The 16,799-nt window shown below is 35.5% G+C and overlaps 2 protein-coding genes and 1 long non-coding RNA gene across 3 annotated transcripts; 2 read left to right on the forward strand and 1 right to left on the reverse strand.

Moving 5' to 3' along the window:
* Positions 1-273: 273 nt before the first annotated feature.
* Positions 274-7,066, reverse strand: LOC126619038 (mitochondrial Rho GTPase 1-like). The gene is made up of 15 exons (XM_050287295.1): positions 6,835-7,066; positions 6,277-6,499; positions 5,870-6,002; positions 5,456-5,605; positions 4,942-5,118; positions 4,512-4,763; positions 3,976-4,044; positions 3,700-3,755; positions 3,286-3,355; positions 2,833-3,044; positions 2,679-2,748; positions 2,322-2,434; positions 1,626-1,776; positions 976-1,162; positions 274-696 (listed from the first exon to the last, which is right to left on the reverse strand). The coding sequence occupies exons 2-15, from the start codon at positions 6,492-6,494 to the stop codon at positions 623-625; spliced, it is 1,932 nt and encodes a 643-aa protein (XP_050143252.1). The 5' UTR covers positions 6,495-6,499; positions 6,835-7,066; the 3' UTR covers positions 274-622.
* Positions 7,067-8,349: 1,283 nt separating this feature from the next.
* Positions 8,350-9,002, forward strand: LOC126619039 (uncharacterized). The gene is made up of 2 exons (XR_007621932.1): positions 8,350-8,516; positions 8,757-9,002. It is a non-coding gene; the product is annotated as an uncharacterized LOC126619039 (long non-coding RNA).
* Positions 9,003-13,272: 4,270 nt separating this feature from the next.
* Positions 13,273-15,757, forward strand: LOC126619040 (peroxisomal adenine nucleotide carrier 1-like). Its single transcript, XM_050287296.1, has 5 exons — positions 13,273-13,475; positions 14,318-14,549; positions 14,660-14,806; positions 14,946-15,100; positions 15,177-15,757. Exons 1-5 carry the CDS (start codon positions 13,327-13,329, stop codon positions 15,454-15,456), a joined length of 963 nt encoding a protein of 320 aa, XP_050143253.1. The 5' UTR covers positions 13,273-13,326; the 3' UTR covers positions 15,457-15,757.
* The last annotated feature ends 1,042 nt before the right edge of the window (positions 15,758-16,799 follow it).

The following is a 16,799-nucleotide window of genomic DNA, read 5'->3' on the forward strand; positions in this document are numbered from 1 at the left end:
AAATAAAACTCCAAATGAATTTTATGTCATATTTCATCAATTATTATTTTATATATCAGCTACGCTTTAAAGGATTTTTAAGAAAAAAAAAATTATCTCATTTATTTAGCAAGGTGGTTACGTACACAGTACCGAGTTGAAATTAGAAGATTATATTATTTTCTGAAGTTATTATTTCATACAACATTGATTTATCCAAGTTTGATAAGTGATTTATGCACATTCCGTATGTTCCTGTACATACTCTAATTTATTTTTAGCTTACAGATTGAATGAATCGACAAATCAAAAGATATACATTAAACCAACTAAAGAGCACAAAATGTTTTCAATTTTTTGCCCTTTACTCTCTTTCCTCTTGACACGACATTTTCTCCCTTACCCCCAATATGAATCCTCTCTACACATTGTGACTAACAAGTTGTGCACTTGCGCCAATCCCTTGCAACGCAAGCTAACAACAACCCAAACAATTCCCGATGATCAAAAGAATAGCACTTGTTAGTTGTTGTTAGTTACAAAGGTTTAATCTCGAAATAAAAAAATTACAAGAGTTTATGAAGCAGTAATGCAACTAGCGGTCGCAACGGATAAACTCAACGGGAACTTCATCCTTAATTGTTTAACCGGAGGCATTCCTCCTCGCAGCATAGACTCGGTGAGCCGCCACTCCAACCATGGCCACTGCGGCTCCCACTGCGAAGAGAACACACAAACTCCGTAAATCACACAGCACAAATCATAACCGCGTCTTTCGTTGTTTATTTCTAAAATTTAATTCGAATACGTGCATTTCTAACATAATCTGCTCTCCTAAAAGTGAGTACGTTAGCTTTAGACATGCATCCACCGGGCATGGAACCCCAGATGTGCCATTAGGCCCACATATCTTTAGTAACTTCAGTTTGACATCAAGCAGGGCGAGAACTGTATAAACTTATAAAGACACCATTAAAATTCAAAAGATCATCATACCTGAAATAAACATTAGAGATCGGTTAAGGATCTTATGGTATTGCTTGTGGGTCCTTCCAGCCTCAGTCTCGGGAATGCTCAGGTGAGGGTGCTCCGCGGCAGTTACAATTTTACGAAATACATTGTTGAAATCACCCGACTTTGCGCTGATAGGTATAGGAGCCTCTGTTCCCATATCCTGGCTAACCTGCACGAGTGCATAAAAATTGGCCATCCAAAGAATGAATGCCAAGCTCAAAACAACCAGGACTACTTTCAAACACCACGCCCAATAACCCACACAAGCTTCACTTAACTCGGCCAAAGAAAGAAATGCTGTCAAAATTGTAAAATGTGTCTTGCATTGAATACCAATGAAATAAACTTCAAAAAGTTTTCAACTATTTTGATTAACCCCGCACGGGAAGAGAAAGAGAGAGAACAATTAAACCGTTTACACACTGAGCATACTACAAATAAAGGGCAAACATAAATCTAAAGGCACAACAATACTGATAACGTATTAGAATACAGAAAATAGTTGGTCCACATCTTAAAAGTTCAAACTTTCAGGAATAGTTGTAACCAGAACTAATAATTGATCAGGTAATTCATTTTACTTACAAAAAGATAAGCAAAGAAAAAAATGGTCAATGTATAAATAGACATACCCTCGTCGAATGTTGAATGGCCGATGGGAATGCATCCAGATCAACTTTAGCTGCAACAATGAGGCAAGGTACCTCAAAGCCAGTAGTCTCACCATGACTAGCAACTTCTACCAGCAACTCAGTTGCTCTCTTCCAGGATGACTCATCAGAACTAACAAGGAAAAGGACACCAAATATTAAAGAGGTATAAATAACAGTAAAATATTAGGTAAAGAAATGTACTCATGTCAAAGTAATGCTCTGAGTCAACCTAAAATTGATTGTCAACTACAGGCAGCAGTTAAAGAGAAAGGTAAATAAACATGTCCGTGTATAATTCCCAAATATAAGTCATTGTCAACAATCTACTTTTCTGTTTTTACGTTTGTTGACAACAAGGTGCTTTTGCCATCCTGGAAACTTACACGAATATCTGTAAACTTGGATCTTTTTCTATTTCACATGTTTATGTCTAACGATAAATTTTCCAGCAATTTAAATATCAGAAATTTACCTTTTGTATTATAGATTATGGCTTCACAAATAAAAACCAAATAGGAAAAGACAAATCCCATGAAATTTTCAAATCAGGAAACAGAAACTTGGACCTTACAAATGAGAAGAGAAACAACGACCTAAATTGTACTAGCATGGTAGATAACAGAAGAGTAACATGATTTAACAAACATTAAACACCCATTTTAGGCTTCTGCTTACCTGTCGTGAACAAACACAGCTATGTCACACGCAGCCAAAGCCTCTTTATTTCTGAGAAATTTCTCAACTCCATCTTCAGGAATTTCTCTCATTATTAGGGTTTTCTTGGGTCCCTGTGTATATACTAAAAAGTCAGACAAACCACTGAAAGGACTAATAATAGACCTCACACAAAATTTAGCTCATCAGTCAAACTATAGTTGAAAGCATACAGAATTACTTAGTAGTAAAAAATTGGGGTAAATAGCATGCATTTAACAAAATTTGGCGATGAGATAATACTTTAATAACCTAGCCAGTGTAAGTTTATTCCATGTAATTGTCAAGACACAAGGCGCTTCATGTAGTATTACTTACCCCAGGTTGATCAACAACATTAACCGCATAACGCTTCTCAGTGGTTGGATTATAAGTTTCAGAAAATGGCCTGCAGTTCCAGTTATTGTAAAAAAAAATTGCATAATTTAATTCACAAAATCAAAGTCAACTGGAGAAACCATCTGAATCAGACCTTCCAAGAAAAGAATCCAATAATGCAGACTTCCCAGCCTTCTTTGGACCAAAGACAAAGCATTGGAAAACATTTCTTTCCGATTGCTGCTTCTTGCGATCTACACGCCTCTTCCTAGTCACACGGATTGCGGATGAAACCTCACCAGGATAACCAATGTATATCAGATTCTCCATAGTAGAAGCTGGGTTTAAGAGTGTCATGAGGGCCCACTGAAAATATGCATATTTGTCATAAAGTTAGTTGTGCACATAAAAGAATAACAACTGTTTGTAATGCATGTAATAAAGTGCCAACATGACTATGAATGTCTATGCAAGTAAAAATCCATACAAACATATAAATTGAGAGTTGAATGACAAATATTTAACGTGAATCAAGAAAAATGAGCATAATCCTCCCCTGCCCCAACACAGGGAGAGAGAGAGAGAGAGAGAAATAGGCATATATTACCTGTGACAATAATCCATCAAGTGATAACCCTCCAAATGCAGCATCCTTAGATGGAAATTCACTAAACGGGCTGAAATTTCAAACGCCAAAAATCAAAACATGCCAAGATCTTCAAAACTAGGGATTATAATAAACTAGATTGAGAAAGTTGATACTATTTCAAGCTCTGAACATCATTATGAACTATGAAGCTTCTACTGACCAAACTTTTAACTGAAAACCAACATTTAGGTAAACTTTTGAGTTTCTATTTTCTAATATCATGAGCTTTAACGCTCTTACATCAGAACAACATATGAACAAAGACCATGGGAAACACAACTGCAAACATTATCTCTCATGGTAAAGAAACAAACTAGTTGCAATGAACTAAAAAAAATGGAAACAGAAATGATTATAATAAATAAAAATTACCTTGCTGGAGTAGTAGAAAATAGTTCTCCAAGTTCACGTGGTCGGAGGGCCCCATCCTGGTGAAAAGAACATATAGGTTCAAGATTATAAGAACTAGGAGAACAACTAAGGCACCTAAGAGGTTGTAAGGTTAGGTCACGGTGAAGATCTTTTTTTTCAGAGACTTTTATATAAAGTGAATCACAATGAAGATCCTTGATGACACAAAATATTGAAAACTAATCAACAATGTAATAGAGAATGTAGCATTTAAGAAGGATGAGTACTAATACATACACCATCACCGCCAAACAAGTCAAAGTTAGCCTTCAGAAACTCAATTGCCTCATTTGTCAGCTCCACACTCTGCCCACATGACAACCAAGTACATCAACATGAAACATCTACAGAAAATCTAAAAGGAAACTAAAAACTTGTAGCACATACTTAGAACAATGGATATAATTCACAAAATAATCTCACAAAGATCACTTTAAGTAGCACGATTATGGAAAATCAAATATAGGGCTCAGTGTTGACACAAGCATAGGTAGATAACAGCAGGAAGCTAGCTCTGGGCCTCCGAGTTGATTCAAAATGGTCATTATAAGGTACTTAGTAAATAGGACTCTAGCACTTGAATAATCAATTTTTACCAAAATAAAGAACTGAGTTGTAAAATGAACACGAATGAGTTACAAAACTTTGGAAAATGATTACTCAAAACTCAATGAATGTTTTACTTCACTTCAATATAAAATCTAAGCCAGTAATAAAACCATCTCATCACTGATTGCAGCACAGAATAGAAATCATAACTCAATTGATGTTACCTGATCAGGACTTCGTTTAGGGAGAGATGGGATTAGTTCATCTGCAAGCTTTATATCATTATTGTATCCAAACTTCCTAAGGACAGTCCACGTTGTCTCTAGACGTCCCTTCTCTATGAATAGTGCATGAAGAAAAAGAAACCCTGTCAATGTAAGCCCATGTTCATTGACTCCTTCTGGTAATTTTTCTTGCACGACCCTCTTAACACCCACAATTTCAGAAGGTTGTAATGGAGCATTGAAACATTTAACCTGTTCAGAATAAGCATTGAATTGTTCATGAATCTCGAGAACAAATTACCATGAGTTCAGCTTAGGAGATTCAAAAATACAGCTATAAGATCATATCAAATAATCACATAGAACACTAGGACTTTGGAACAAAAGTTAAGAATAGAACAAGAATACTGCAAACTAGAAAAAAAAGAACCTGGAAATCATTCAGCTCTGCATCACTGAGGGCACCATCCCTATCATGATCACAAAGAATGAATATCCGCTTCAAGGCTCGCACACATTGGTCCTTTAAAGTCTGTGTTTCCTGATCGAATAATGGGCCCGTTGGATGAAGCACGGCTTTTTGTGCATAGTAGAAAACCTCCGGAATCTGCAAACAGAAAGATATTGATCATATGGAGTCCAAGAATTAGTGTCCATGCCAAAATAACAACACTACTTGCAACAAAAACCATCAATTGAATTATTGTTTTGGTCAACAAAATCATACATTGAATTCAGGATATACTAAAGATGGCATTAGGTTCTTGTAGCCATTTTAACTGACATTTTAGACTTTTAGTGAATGTTGCAGACAGGTAGTTCATAGAAATGCGTGGAAAGTATGAATAAATGTAACACATCATATGGTGCACGTTAAATTCACAAAAAGTTGATATACTAACCAACAAAAGGAAACTTGAAAAATAGGAGTCATTACTGCATACCTGAATATGTTTAAATGCTGAACATTCGATGCAAGTTTCAATCTCCCGAAACTGTTGCATTATTGGTGACATCACTTGTTCGAGGCTCACCTGTTGGTTCTCATCTCTCAAATCTAGCTTACAACCCACCACTATAACAGGTACCTTTACCTGCTCATTAAATTTCACATTTTCCCATCATAAGTACATGCTACAAGACAAGTGTTGCTCCATTAACCTCCATATCAAACAACTTTTCAAACAGATCATCGAAGCAGTGAAATTATTAGGCTTCATTTTCACAACGAATATTATACTTTCAAGATTAAGGTTTCCTTTCATCAGGTTTTTTTTTCTTCTTTTTGTCCGAAAAAAGGCGCGTGTTAAACTTTTGGAGATGAATGGGTGCAGTGACGAAAAGAAGCAACCACACACCTCTAGTTGACGAAGTTTTGGAAGCCAAAATGTACTCAATCGATCAAGTGTCTGAGGCTGATTACATGCATAAGTAAGCACAACTGCATCAGCCCGTTTCAACTCTTCAGCAACTTTATTAATATCCTCTGCTCTGATTGAGTAAACAGATAAAGCAATTCAACATCGTACTAAAGATATCAGCAGAAGAAAGACTGACCAATATGACATAACCCCTTATTTGGTCGGGCCGGAAAAAAAATAGGAAACTTATGACCTAATTCACTCTTCCTTTCCAACCCGTTCTGGAAGACACCACAACCAAAACCATGTAAAATCTTTAAACCCACATACAATGCAACATCTACATTTCAAACCGCATCAGCAAATAAACAGATCATTTCCTATGTCAACTACAGAATTCATACCGAGATGATGTGTCGATAATGGTGATGGGAACGCGTTCAGGGTAGAAATCTTCAGGCAGCCTTGTAGGGGGCAGCACCGGAGGCACATTTGCCGGGAAGTTCTCGGTGGCAGCAGTCACAATCAAGCTGGATTTCCCGGTGCCACGGTCTCCGGCCACAACAATTCGGACTGCGGTTTGGCCAACAGGGTGATCGATTCCTGCTGCAACTTTGGCCATTGAAACTGCAGACCAAAACCCAAAACCCAAAACCGTAATCGCTCAATAGAAACTATCAACAGATGTGGCAAAACCAGAAAATATTCAAACGATTAGTGGCAAACACGAATCAAACTTTTCCTATCTTTCAATCAGCCACAGATTCCATCAAGCTTTTGGCTTAAGCCAGCGACTGATGCAATGGCAAAACCGTAAATAACTTCGCTTTTCACGCGCAGAGATTTCAATCAACCGAGAAATACAAACGACAGTAGATTCGAAGAGCGTCGGCGTACTGAAGAAGTGGAAGTGCACAGAGAGGGGTTGTGATGGAAGCGATGGCACGAAAATAGTAAATTACCTAAGTAATGGGGATTAGGCTAGGGGCTTTGAGAACTCTTTCTTCGTCGGAGAAGATTCGATAAAATCCACCAGAGCCCTAGCTGATCGGGCGGCCGCCGCCGCGGCAGCTGTTGCTGTGGCGGCTTCGTTAGAGAGAGGAAGTGTGCGGAAGTTTCATAGGAAGAAGTACGCCTTCGGCTTCGTATTTTTACCTTCTTTTTTTTTTTTTGGCGCGGCAGAGACACAGGCCACGGTGGCCTATTAGTAATTATGCGAGCTGAGTTGTGTGTTGTGTGTGTCGTTTTTGCCAAGCAAACCTAGAAGTTTCGATATGGCGGAACGCATGTCTATGTCGTTTCATCGAGTCATTTAATGGAGCTTACTGGTTCCCTAAACAAGCTTTTGATTAACAATCGCGCCAAAATAATGAACATGTTGAAATGCTAGTAACAATTCACTAATTATTAGTTGTTAAAGTTTTAATATTCAGCTCACTGTGTTTTAGGATTGACGATCAGCAACAGCACTTCATGTGATGTTATAAAATATGATCTAAAAAGATGATCTATTTCTAGTACCAGCCTATCTTAAATCTAGTTTGTAAGGATCTTTTTAAGGTTGAGTTCTTCATGATATGTATTTGTAATATCATTTTCTCGATGAATGAAATATCTGTTGTAATTAATATATAATATAGTGTGATTTTGTAAAGGCTTATTATACTAACACCCCGCAAATTGTTGAATAAACCTCACATGTATAATACACCCCACATTTCTCAAATCTTATAAGGCTTTTTTTATTAGCAACTACAAGATAGGTCGTACCCAGTGCACAAGGCTCCCGCTTTACGCAGTGTCTGGGAGAGGTGAATGTTATTAGCAACTACAAGATAATGCGATTAATCACTAATCTACGATCTTTCTAAACTGAAGGATCATATGGCGATGAATTTGCTATACTTTCTAAGTTTAGCAGATTCATCGCCACATTTCTCAAATCTTATATAAAGTAAGGAGTGGCTTGCATGCCACATTTCTCTTTATAATCTTTCATGTTCAATTCATCGCCATATGACTAAGGGTAATTAGCAGATCACCAATTAGGATTTTAGCATGCATGCCAGTTTAAATGAACATTACATACCTTTTCCACTTCTAATAACATGATGAATCGGTCTCTCACGTCCGAATAGCTTTGCATCGCGGATTTCACCATTGTCATTAGAATCGGACGAATACACTAATCCCGGCTTTCCATACATACCTTCTGAGTTGATTAAACTTAATTATTTGTATGAGTGTTGTTAATTGATGATACATGTTCATTGTCACCAACTTAAATAGGATCGTGATTTATGTGAGGGGTTCTAAGCTTGGTGGCCAAGTAAGCTTGTATAAAGTAAGGAATGGCTTGGGGAATTAGCACAAATATTTATCAAGGTTGCTTTGCATGCCCGCTAGATACCATTAAAAAATAAACCTTGCCTTCAAACCGTGACAGAAAATATCAACTGCGTCATTGTCCTTGTCTTCAATTCAGAATTGTTTCTTAATTTCAATTTATCATTGTCTTATGCTTTTTCAGGTTGTAATGAACAATTTGAATCCAGTTTGGAATCAAACATTTGACTTCATGGTGGATGATGCATTGCATGAAATGTTAATGGTTGAAGTTTGGGACCATGACACTTTTGGAAAGGTGATGTTTCTCCATACGAGTTTAATTGTGTTAACCTGTATAATCCATTCGACATGATCGTAACATCGTCATGTAGTGATACTTATCTACATATATATCATAACATGGTTGACGTTGATTTCATACTTTAGAGCATAATATCAATAAATATACAAGTTTCATAAACACGAGTAGACTAGTACAAACAAGATGCAGGGTAAAGCTCAAATTGAAAAAAAAAAAAATCTTCTATTTTTGCAGGATAGAATATGAAGAGTTATCATGACACAACCAGAGTGTTGATGGAAGGGGAATATCAAGACTGTTATCAACTAGACATTGCTAAATCTGGAAGGATTTATTTGAACCTCAAGTGGGTTGCACAACATATAGTTTGAGATACGTGATTTGTATCATCATACTTTGTTTTTTATTGAGTTGAAGTTGTGATATTTTTCACATGAACATTACACGAAAAAGTATAAGAAAAAACAAATAAATTATTCATTATTTGCACATATAAATTAGATTTAAGTCATCTGTCAAACCTAAAAGAAAATCTTACAAGTCACATATAGTTCAGATTATTTACAATTTAATTTCTTAAAAGAAAATCTTACAAGTCACGTGTAGTCGCAATGCCTACCTACGATCTTATAAAAGAGGTTGATGTTTACGAGTACGATCCCAATCAGCTGCCGAATGGTGAGTTTCCGATTTGATTGTTATTTTGTACAACTATTGAGTTCAGTCCGTGTTTTAGGTTCAAATCTGACTGCGTATCGTTCTGTGACTCGCAAATGAATATGAATATAGAAGTTTAAATAACGCAGCAAACGCAAGATTAAATAATTATCGATATCATCGAAATCACTAAAATAATGGAAATATGAAGTCTTACCTCATGTGAAGCTTCCGAAACATCGATTTCGTATTCCATTCGTCATACACAATTTTTCTCAATCAACATGTTAGTAGTTTCATTGATTAGGGTTTTGTTGGAGGGTTTTGATAGTTAAGAAGATAAATAATATGTTAAAAGTGATTTGGGTTGTATTTATAAATTTTTATTTTTTTAAACCTAATAAGGTCAAAATTGTCATTGCATAGTGGGGGTAAATAAGTTATTTAATATTAAATTTAATGTGGGATGCATTCAACATTTTGTGGGGTGCTAATATAAAAAACCTTTTGTAAATCCTATGTAGAGATAAATTAGGATTTATTAGAGATTTATAAATATTTACTACTAGATTTTGTATTACTTGGAAAGTAAGTTATTCTCTCATTATTTATTATTAGGGTTTTTAATACAAATGGTCCCTGAAATTTACTCTCACCATCAAGATGATCTTTAAAATTGAAAATTAATCAATGTAATCTCTGAAAATAGGTGTCGCAAATCAATATGGTCATTCCGTCACAATTTTGTTAAAAATTCCGTTAAATGTTGATGTGACACATAAATGGGTCCCACAAGATTTACAGATTTTTATCACAAATGGTTCCTGAAATTGACTCACATCATCAAGATGGTCCCTAAAATTGAAAATTGATAAATGTAGTCCTTAAAAATAGGTGTCGCAAATCAATATGATCATTCCGCCACAATTTTGTAAAAAAAATTGTTATGTGTTGATATGGATTTAATAATTAATTTAAACCTAATAAGGTCAAAATTGTCATTGCATAGTGAGGTAAATAAGTTATTTAATATTAAATTTTAATGTGAGATGCATTCAACATTTTGTTGGTTGCTAATATAAAAAGCCTTTTGTAAATCCTATGTAGAGATAAATTAGGATTTATTAGAGATCTATAAATATTTACTACTAGACTTTGTATTACTTGGAGAGTAAGTTATTCTCTCATTATTTATTATTAGTTTTAATACAAATGGTCCCTGAAATTTACCCTCACCATCAAGATGATCCCTAAAATTGAAAATTAATCAATGTAGTCCCTGAAAATAGGTGTCGCAAATCAATATGGTCATTCCGTCACAATTATGTTAAAAATTCTGTTAAATGTTGATGTGACACATAAATGGGTTCCACAAGATTTACAGGTTTTTATCACAAATGGTCCCTGAAATTGACTCACACCATCAAGATAGTCCCTAAAATTGACTCATACTATCAAGATGGTCCCTAAAATTGAAAATTGATGAATGTAGTCCTTAAAAATAGGTGTCGCAAATCAATATGATCATTTCGCCACAATTTTGTAAAAAAAATTGTTATGTGTTGATGTAGATTTAATAATTAATTTAAAAAGTTGTCTAAATACCTTTTTGCATAATATAATTTTTTTTCTTATAGTAAGACCTACTTCGAATAAAGATCCCTTCCATAAATTCTCAAAACACCATTCCATAAATTATGACGGAATGACCACATTGATTTAAGACACTTACTTGGGGGACTACATTGATCGATTTTCAATTTCAATGACCATTTTGATGTTGTAGGTCAATTTCAGGAACCATTTTGATGTCACGGGTCAATTTCAAGGATCATTTGTGAGAAGAAAAAAAAAACTTATGAGACCCATTTATACGTCACATCAGCACTTAACGGAATTTTTAACAGAATTGTAACAAAATGACCACATTGATTTGTGACACTTATTTTCATGGACTACATTGATTGATTTTCAATTTCAGATACCATCTTGATGGTGATGGTCAATTTCAGAGATCATTTGTGATAAAAAAAAAAAACCGTATTACCATATAATAAAGACACTAAGTGTGAGGAATCACATATCAAAATTCCTCAAGCCTTTCTTCATATTTTCTCTACGCTCTAATTTTAGAGATCATTTGTGATAAAAAAAACCTTATTACTATATAATAAAGACTCTAACATTATGTTTGGATGAGAGAAATAAACTTGGAATTTGAATTAAAGACAGAATTTATAAATTAACATGCACCAATTCCCTTGTTTGGATTCATAAACATAGAAATTTAGAATTTCCGCATGGAAAAAGAATTTGGGACCTCCAATTCCCAAGTTTAAATTCCATGTAAATATGTGTCATTTTCCAATTTCTATGATTGAGAGTTTAAAAACAACAAATTCCGTATTCAATTCCATTGTTCTTTTAGGTTACCCAAATAAGAAAATTCACAAATTCTATAGAATAAAATTCCATCATTTAAATTTCTATCATTTTAAAATTCCTTAATAATCTTAAATTTTGTCATCCAAACATAATGTAAGTGTGAGGAATCACATATCAAAATTCCTCTCTCTCTCTCTCTCTCTCTCTCTCTAAATTTAGGTGACAGCAACCTCTTAATTTTCTTCAAAAAGTTGGTTGGTTTCAATTCTTACTCTACACCCATCTCTAGTTCGTATTTCTTAGACTACGTTTGGTATATGCGAGGGAAAAAGCAAGCTGTTGCCTTTTCCATGTTTGGTAAGTCCAGGCATGAAAAATAGTTTTTTTTTTTTTTTTTGTCAAATGATAGATTTTGTTAGATTAGATGTTAGATTAGCTACCGACGATATTTGAACTCACATCGTCATGCAAGAATTCAGCCTCCCTCCGCCTTGTTATTCACTTTCCTTCCTCCAAAATAGGCATTGATTGTCAATTTTTATGACAAATATGTCTTCATTGACATTAAAAAAAAAAAAACACTTATGAAAAGAACTTGAAAACTTTGAGTTTTAATAAAAAAGACAAAAATGTGTAGTAAGTAAATAGTACCATGAGTGACTTTTTAAAGTAAAAATATAAAACTATCATTTTCGTTAAAAGTAAACAGTACTATGATTGTTTCGTTAAAACTTCCTCAAAAAAATGCCCATTTATGATATATCCCCAAAAAGTAGTATCTCCTACCCAGTTTCCCATCGTTTCCAACCAAGAGAAAGAAAATTTAGATTTCCCTCCTCCAAAGTACATATGGGAAATCATTTATTAGGAATTCTTTTTCGCGTAATGAACACAGCCTTTTTATTTCAATTCTAAAATTAAGAAAACAACTGATATGAAATGAGTTTACTGTTATTATGACGTCCCAACTCATGTGACCCTTCCAAATTAGACCCAATATCTATTTAATCATTAAGACTCGTAAACAAATAGAAGTATTTTTTAAAGAATAAATGTGTACATGTATAATATTACACTCCAAGTTCCAATACATTTTTCATTGAGAAATGCTAATGAGACGCTCTCAAAAGTGACTCTCCATAAACTCTATCACCTTACAATTTTACATTAATTCGCATGCCAACATTATAAACCATTATGTAAAAAATATGAGGTGATAAATTATTTTTATGGAGAGTTCCATATTGAGAGAGCATTCTTAGCATTCATCGTTTTCATTACATAACAACTCCAAATTCCAAGAAAATTAACAAATGAGCACCCTTGGCATTAATGAAGTTCATATTAGGAGAAAGATGTTTTCATGTACTAGCATGAAAAAAAATATAAAACGGTACATCATGTGTTATTATAATATAAGTAGAGGGGGCTCGTTGTTTGAGTACATTGAAAAATCTCTTAGGGGGCATATTGGACATTTAGGATGCTGTTATGGAAAGTTACAAAAGTTGGTGAGAAATGAGGTTATCAGCGTGGGAAAATACAGCCGGTGGCGGACCACGACCAAGAAAAAACACGTTGAAAACAATCACAGTTTTTCAAATCCCAACTAAACGACATCGTATTGATCCACCTCTACGCTTCCGTCACTCCTCTTCCCACTCCTCCACATCGGAACCTTCCAAATTCAACACCTATATATATATACACATAATTTTATATCTAACGTCCCGGTTTACCAAAAAATAAAAATTCAGAGAGGATGGGTCTCGATCTTGATCTGGAATCCATATCGGAGGCGACGTCAGGAGCCGTTGGATCACTCGTCAGCACCACCCTGCTGTACCCGCTCGACACCTGCAAAACCAGGTACCAAGCCGAAGTTCGAGGCAATGATCGGGCCAAATACAGGTAACCATTTTTTCATCTGGGTCGGTTTATTTCTTTCGATCATCGTTCTGTGATGGGTTTTTCAGCTCAATTGTGCATAATTATTTGTTTTTTTGTGAGAATTTGTGCGTATTTTTTTTAGTCGGTAGGTGGTATTTACTGTTTAGGATTGATATGTTGTTAATGTTGGAGAATATGATTGGTGATTTGTGAGTAATCTTTTAGATTAGCGGATAATTGAGATGGATTTTGGAAGTTTTATGGGATAAACAAAATTGGGTTGCGTGTAGTATCGGATTTTTTCTCAAGGTGGTAACTTGCTAACTTTTAAATGCAATTCAGCTATCGTTTTCGGGTTTTTAAGTTGCGTCTGGTCTCAAATTGTTAAGGTTTTTATCATAAATAAAAATGTATTCTACAAAGTTTGGAGATTGGAAAATGATAAATTAAACGGGATGCTACTGTGGCGTAGTATCCCAAATCAATCGAGCACTGCCATGTTCAAAAGTTAAAAACACATGGCAGTGTTGGTTGGGATACCGCCACCGCCACAGTGGCATTTGAGTTGAAGGTAAGTTCTTATCGGCGAGTATCCGAGATTGTCTGGTTAGTGCCAGAATGTTGCAACCCAACTGTTAAGACTTTCGCACTTGAAATTTTATGCGGTGATCATATGTGCATATATGAAGCTTTACTTTTTTTATTTTTTATTTTAGTTCACCGTGATTCTATCGGGTTCATTTATTATTTTCTCTACCACTAGCGGAAAATAGCTTTTGTGGTAATGTATATTGTTTGAGTCAGCAATCATATAATTTTATGGTATATAGCTCACTAATTTCTTTGGTGAACGGCTTGTATAGGAACCTTTCGGATGTGTTTTGGGAAGCGATATCCACACGTCAGGTTCTTTCACTGTATCAGGGTCTCGAAACAAAAAACCTGCAATCCTTCATTTCTCAGTTTATTTACTTTTATGGGTATAGCTACTTCAAAAGACTCTATGTGGAAACAAGTGGGGTTAAATCGATAGGAACGAGAGCAAACTTAGTTCTTGCTGCTGCTGCTGGTGCTTGCACTGCCATTGTAACTCAGGTGAACATTTTGCGTAAAGTCCTCCGCACTTTAGGTTCTATTCTGACTGTGAATGAAGAATTGGAAGCATATGGATTTTTTTAATGACCGTCTGTTTTACTGCTGTCTAGCCGTTGGATACAGCCTCGTCAAGGATGCAGACAAGTGCTTTTGGAAAATCCAAAGGATTGTGGAAGACTCTTACCGAGGGCAGCTGGATTGATGCATTTGATGGTCTCGGAATCTCCCTGTTGCTGACCGCGAACCCTGCAATTCAGGTAGTTGTCTTGGCATTTTTTATCTGAAATTACTGATTCTGTTCTCTACAATTTAAGTTTTACTGCATCTTATTACCTTCACTCAAAATATATTAAGATGATAATTGAGGTTGAAACTGAAAAGTGTTACGTACTTCAGTATACAGTGTTCGATCAGCTAAAACTCAGACTCCTGAAAAGGAAGAATAAAACGGGCAAGGATTCTTCTCCAGAAGCCCTTTCTGCCTTCACAGCATTTGTTTTAGGTGCAGTCTCAAAGACTGTTGCCACCGTTCTGACCTACCCTGCCATCAGGTACATAATTGCTCTCAAAACCATCTCATTTACAAGCTTGACCTATGGAATCAGTTGACATATGTACTTCCTGCAGGTGTAAGGTCATGATCCAAGCTGCTGACGAAGATGATGGAAAAACCAAAAACCCCCAGCCAAAGTCCAGCAAAACAATTCCAGCAGTTCTATGCGCTATATGGAAAAGGGAAGGGATTCTTGGCTTCTTCAAGGGATTGCATGCTCAGATCTTGAAGACCGTCCTGAGCTCGGCATTGCTTCTGATGATCAAGGAAAAGATCTCCGCCGCTACTTGGGTTCTTCTACTTTCAATCAGAAGGTCTCTATTGCTCACAAGGGGCAGACTAAAAAGTGCTTGATTGCAGTTGCGTCGACAGGAATTTGCAGAATTCACATGTAAATTAGGTGGGAGTCTTATCTGAATAGCTGAAACAGATGTACTCTTTGAATTCGGGGTACTAATTTTCGGATAGGAGCTCGTATTTTTTGTAATAAAGAGGTTTTGTTTGTTAGAGGAGAATGATGGTTCAGGCCTTGCTTCAAAGATGGTGGCCTTGTCAATCCGTTGGAGCTTAGTTCTTAGGGTGAAACTTTTATTCATAGAAATATTGATATATTATTACCCTAGTAAATGTGATTTATTATTAATACCCTAGTAAATGTGATTTGCTGATAGTAATTTGATTTGTGAATTCTGTTCAATAATGAGGTTGGTTGATAGAAATCCGAGAGATTTTCAGTGCGTCAAAAACATAAGGACATACACTATATGTCATTTTACAAAGTAGAAAGGCACTGGACAAAAACTTTTCTCTAATTTTATAATAACATATATTGTACCGTCGCATGTTCCGGATACGTCTCTAGAAATCCAGTTTTCAATCTATATGTTAACATGACAGCTACCATCAAACGTTGCTCAAATTTTAAGGTTTCTGAGATGGGTAATGTTATTGTTTATTAGTCACCTAATTATTTTGTTTAAAAAAACCAAGTGAAGATGGCATCTGAATAATGAGCCAAAAGCAAAAGGACATCAGAAATATCTAGTCTTTTAATTTTTTTATACAAGCGATACTGAAGTCGGGAGAATTGAACTCACTAACAAAGAAATACAAATTAATAAGAATGTCTTAAAATTTCAACCTAAAAAGAAAGATGCGAGAATAAAAATATATACAAGAAATTCTTACGAAAAATCATATTTATTTAAGTAGGATGAAACTCAATTTATTAAGAATATTTACTCATGTACCTGATATTGTGTGTACTAAAAACGGCTATATATGCAAATTGGAGGCGTTGTTATGTTGGCTAGGGCACTGTACCTCCCTTCAACACCCAATTTGAATCACTATCTTATAGTTTAGATTAGAATATTGCTTGAATCAAAAGTAATAAAAATTTAAAATGAGCTTGGGATCAGCTCAAGTTGCTAAAATCCCATGAAAAATGGGCAATTTCCTGCGCCGAAAAATCCTATGTTCGAATCTCGTTCCCTTGGGTACCGTTTGGTACGTGAGACGGGACGGAACGGAGTGGGACGCGGTGTTCCGTCCCATGTTTGGTGCGCCTAAAACTGGTGGAACGCGCTGTTCCACGAGACGAATTTTGGGTGAATTTTCGTTTTGCCTCACCCCTGTAACGACTCATTCTACATCCGTGGAACACAAAATTATAACCTCTCTGTCTCCTTCTTCTT

The sequence above is a fragment of the Malus sylvestris genome, chromosome 4, assembly GCF_916048215.2.
Source record: "Malus sylvestris chromosome 4, drMalSylv7.2, whole genome shotgun sequence".
Lineage (NCBI taxonomy): Eukaryota > Viridiplantae > Streptophyta > Magnoliopsida > Rosales > Rosaceae > Malus > Malus sylvestris.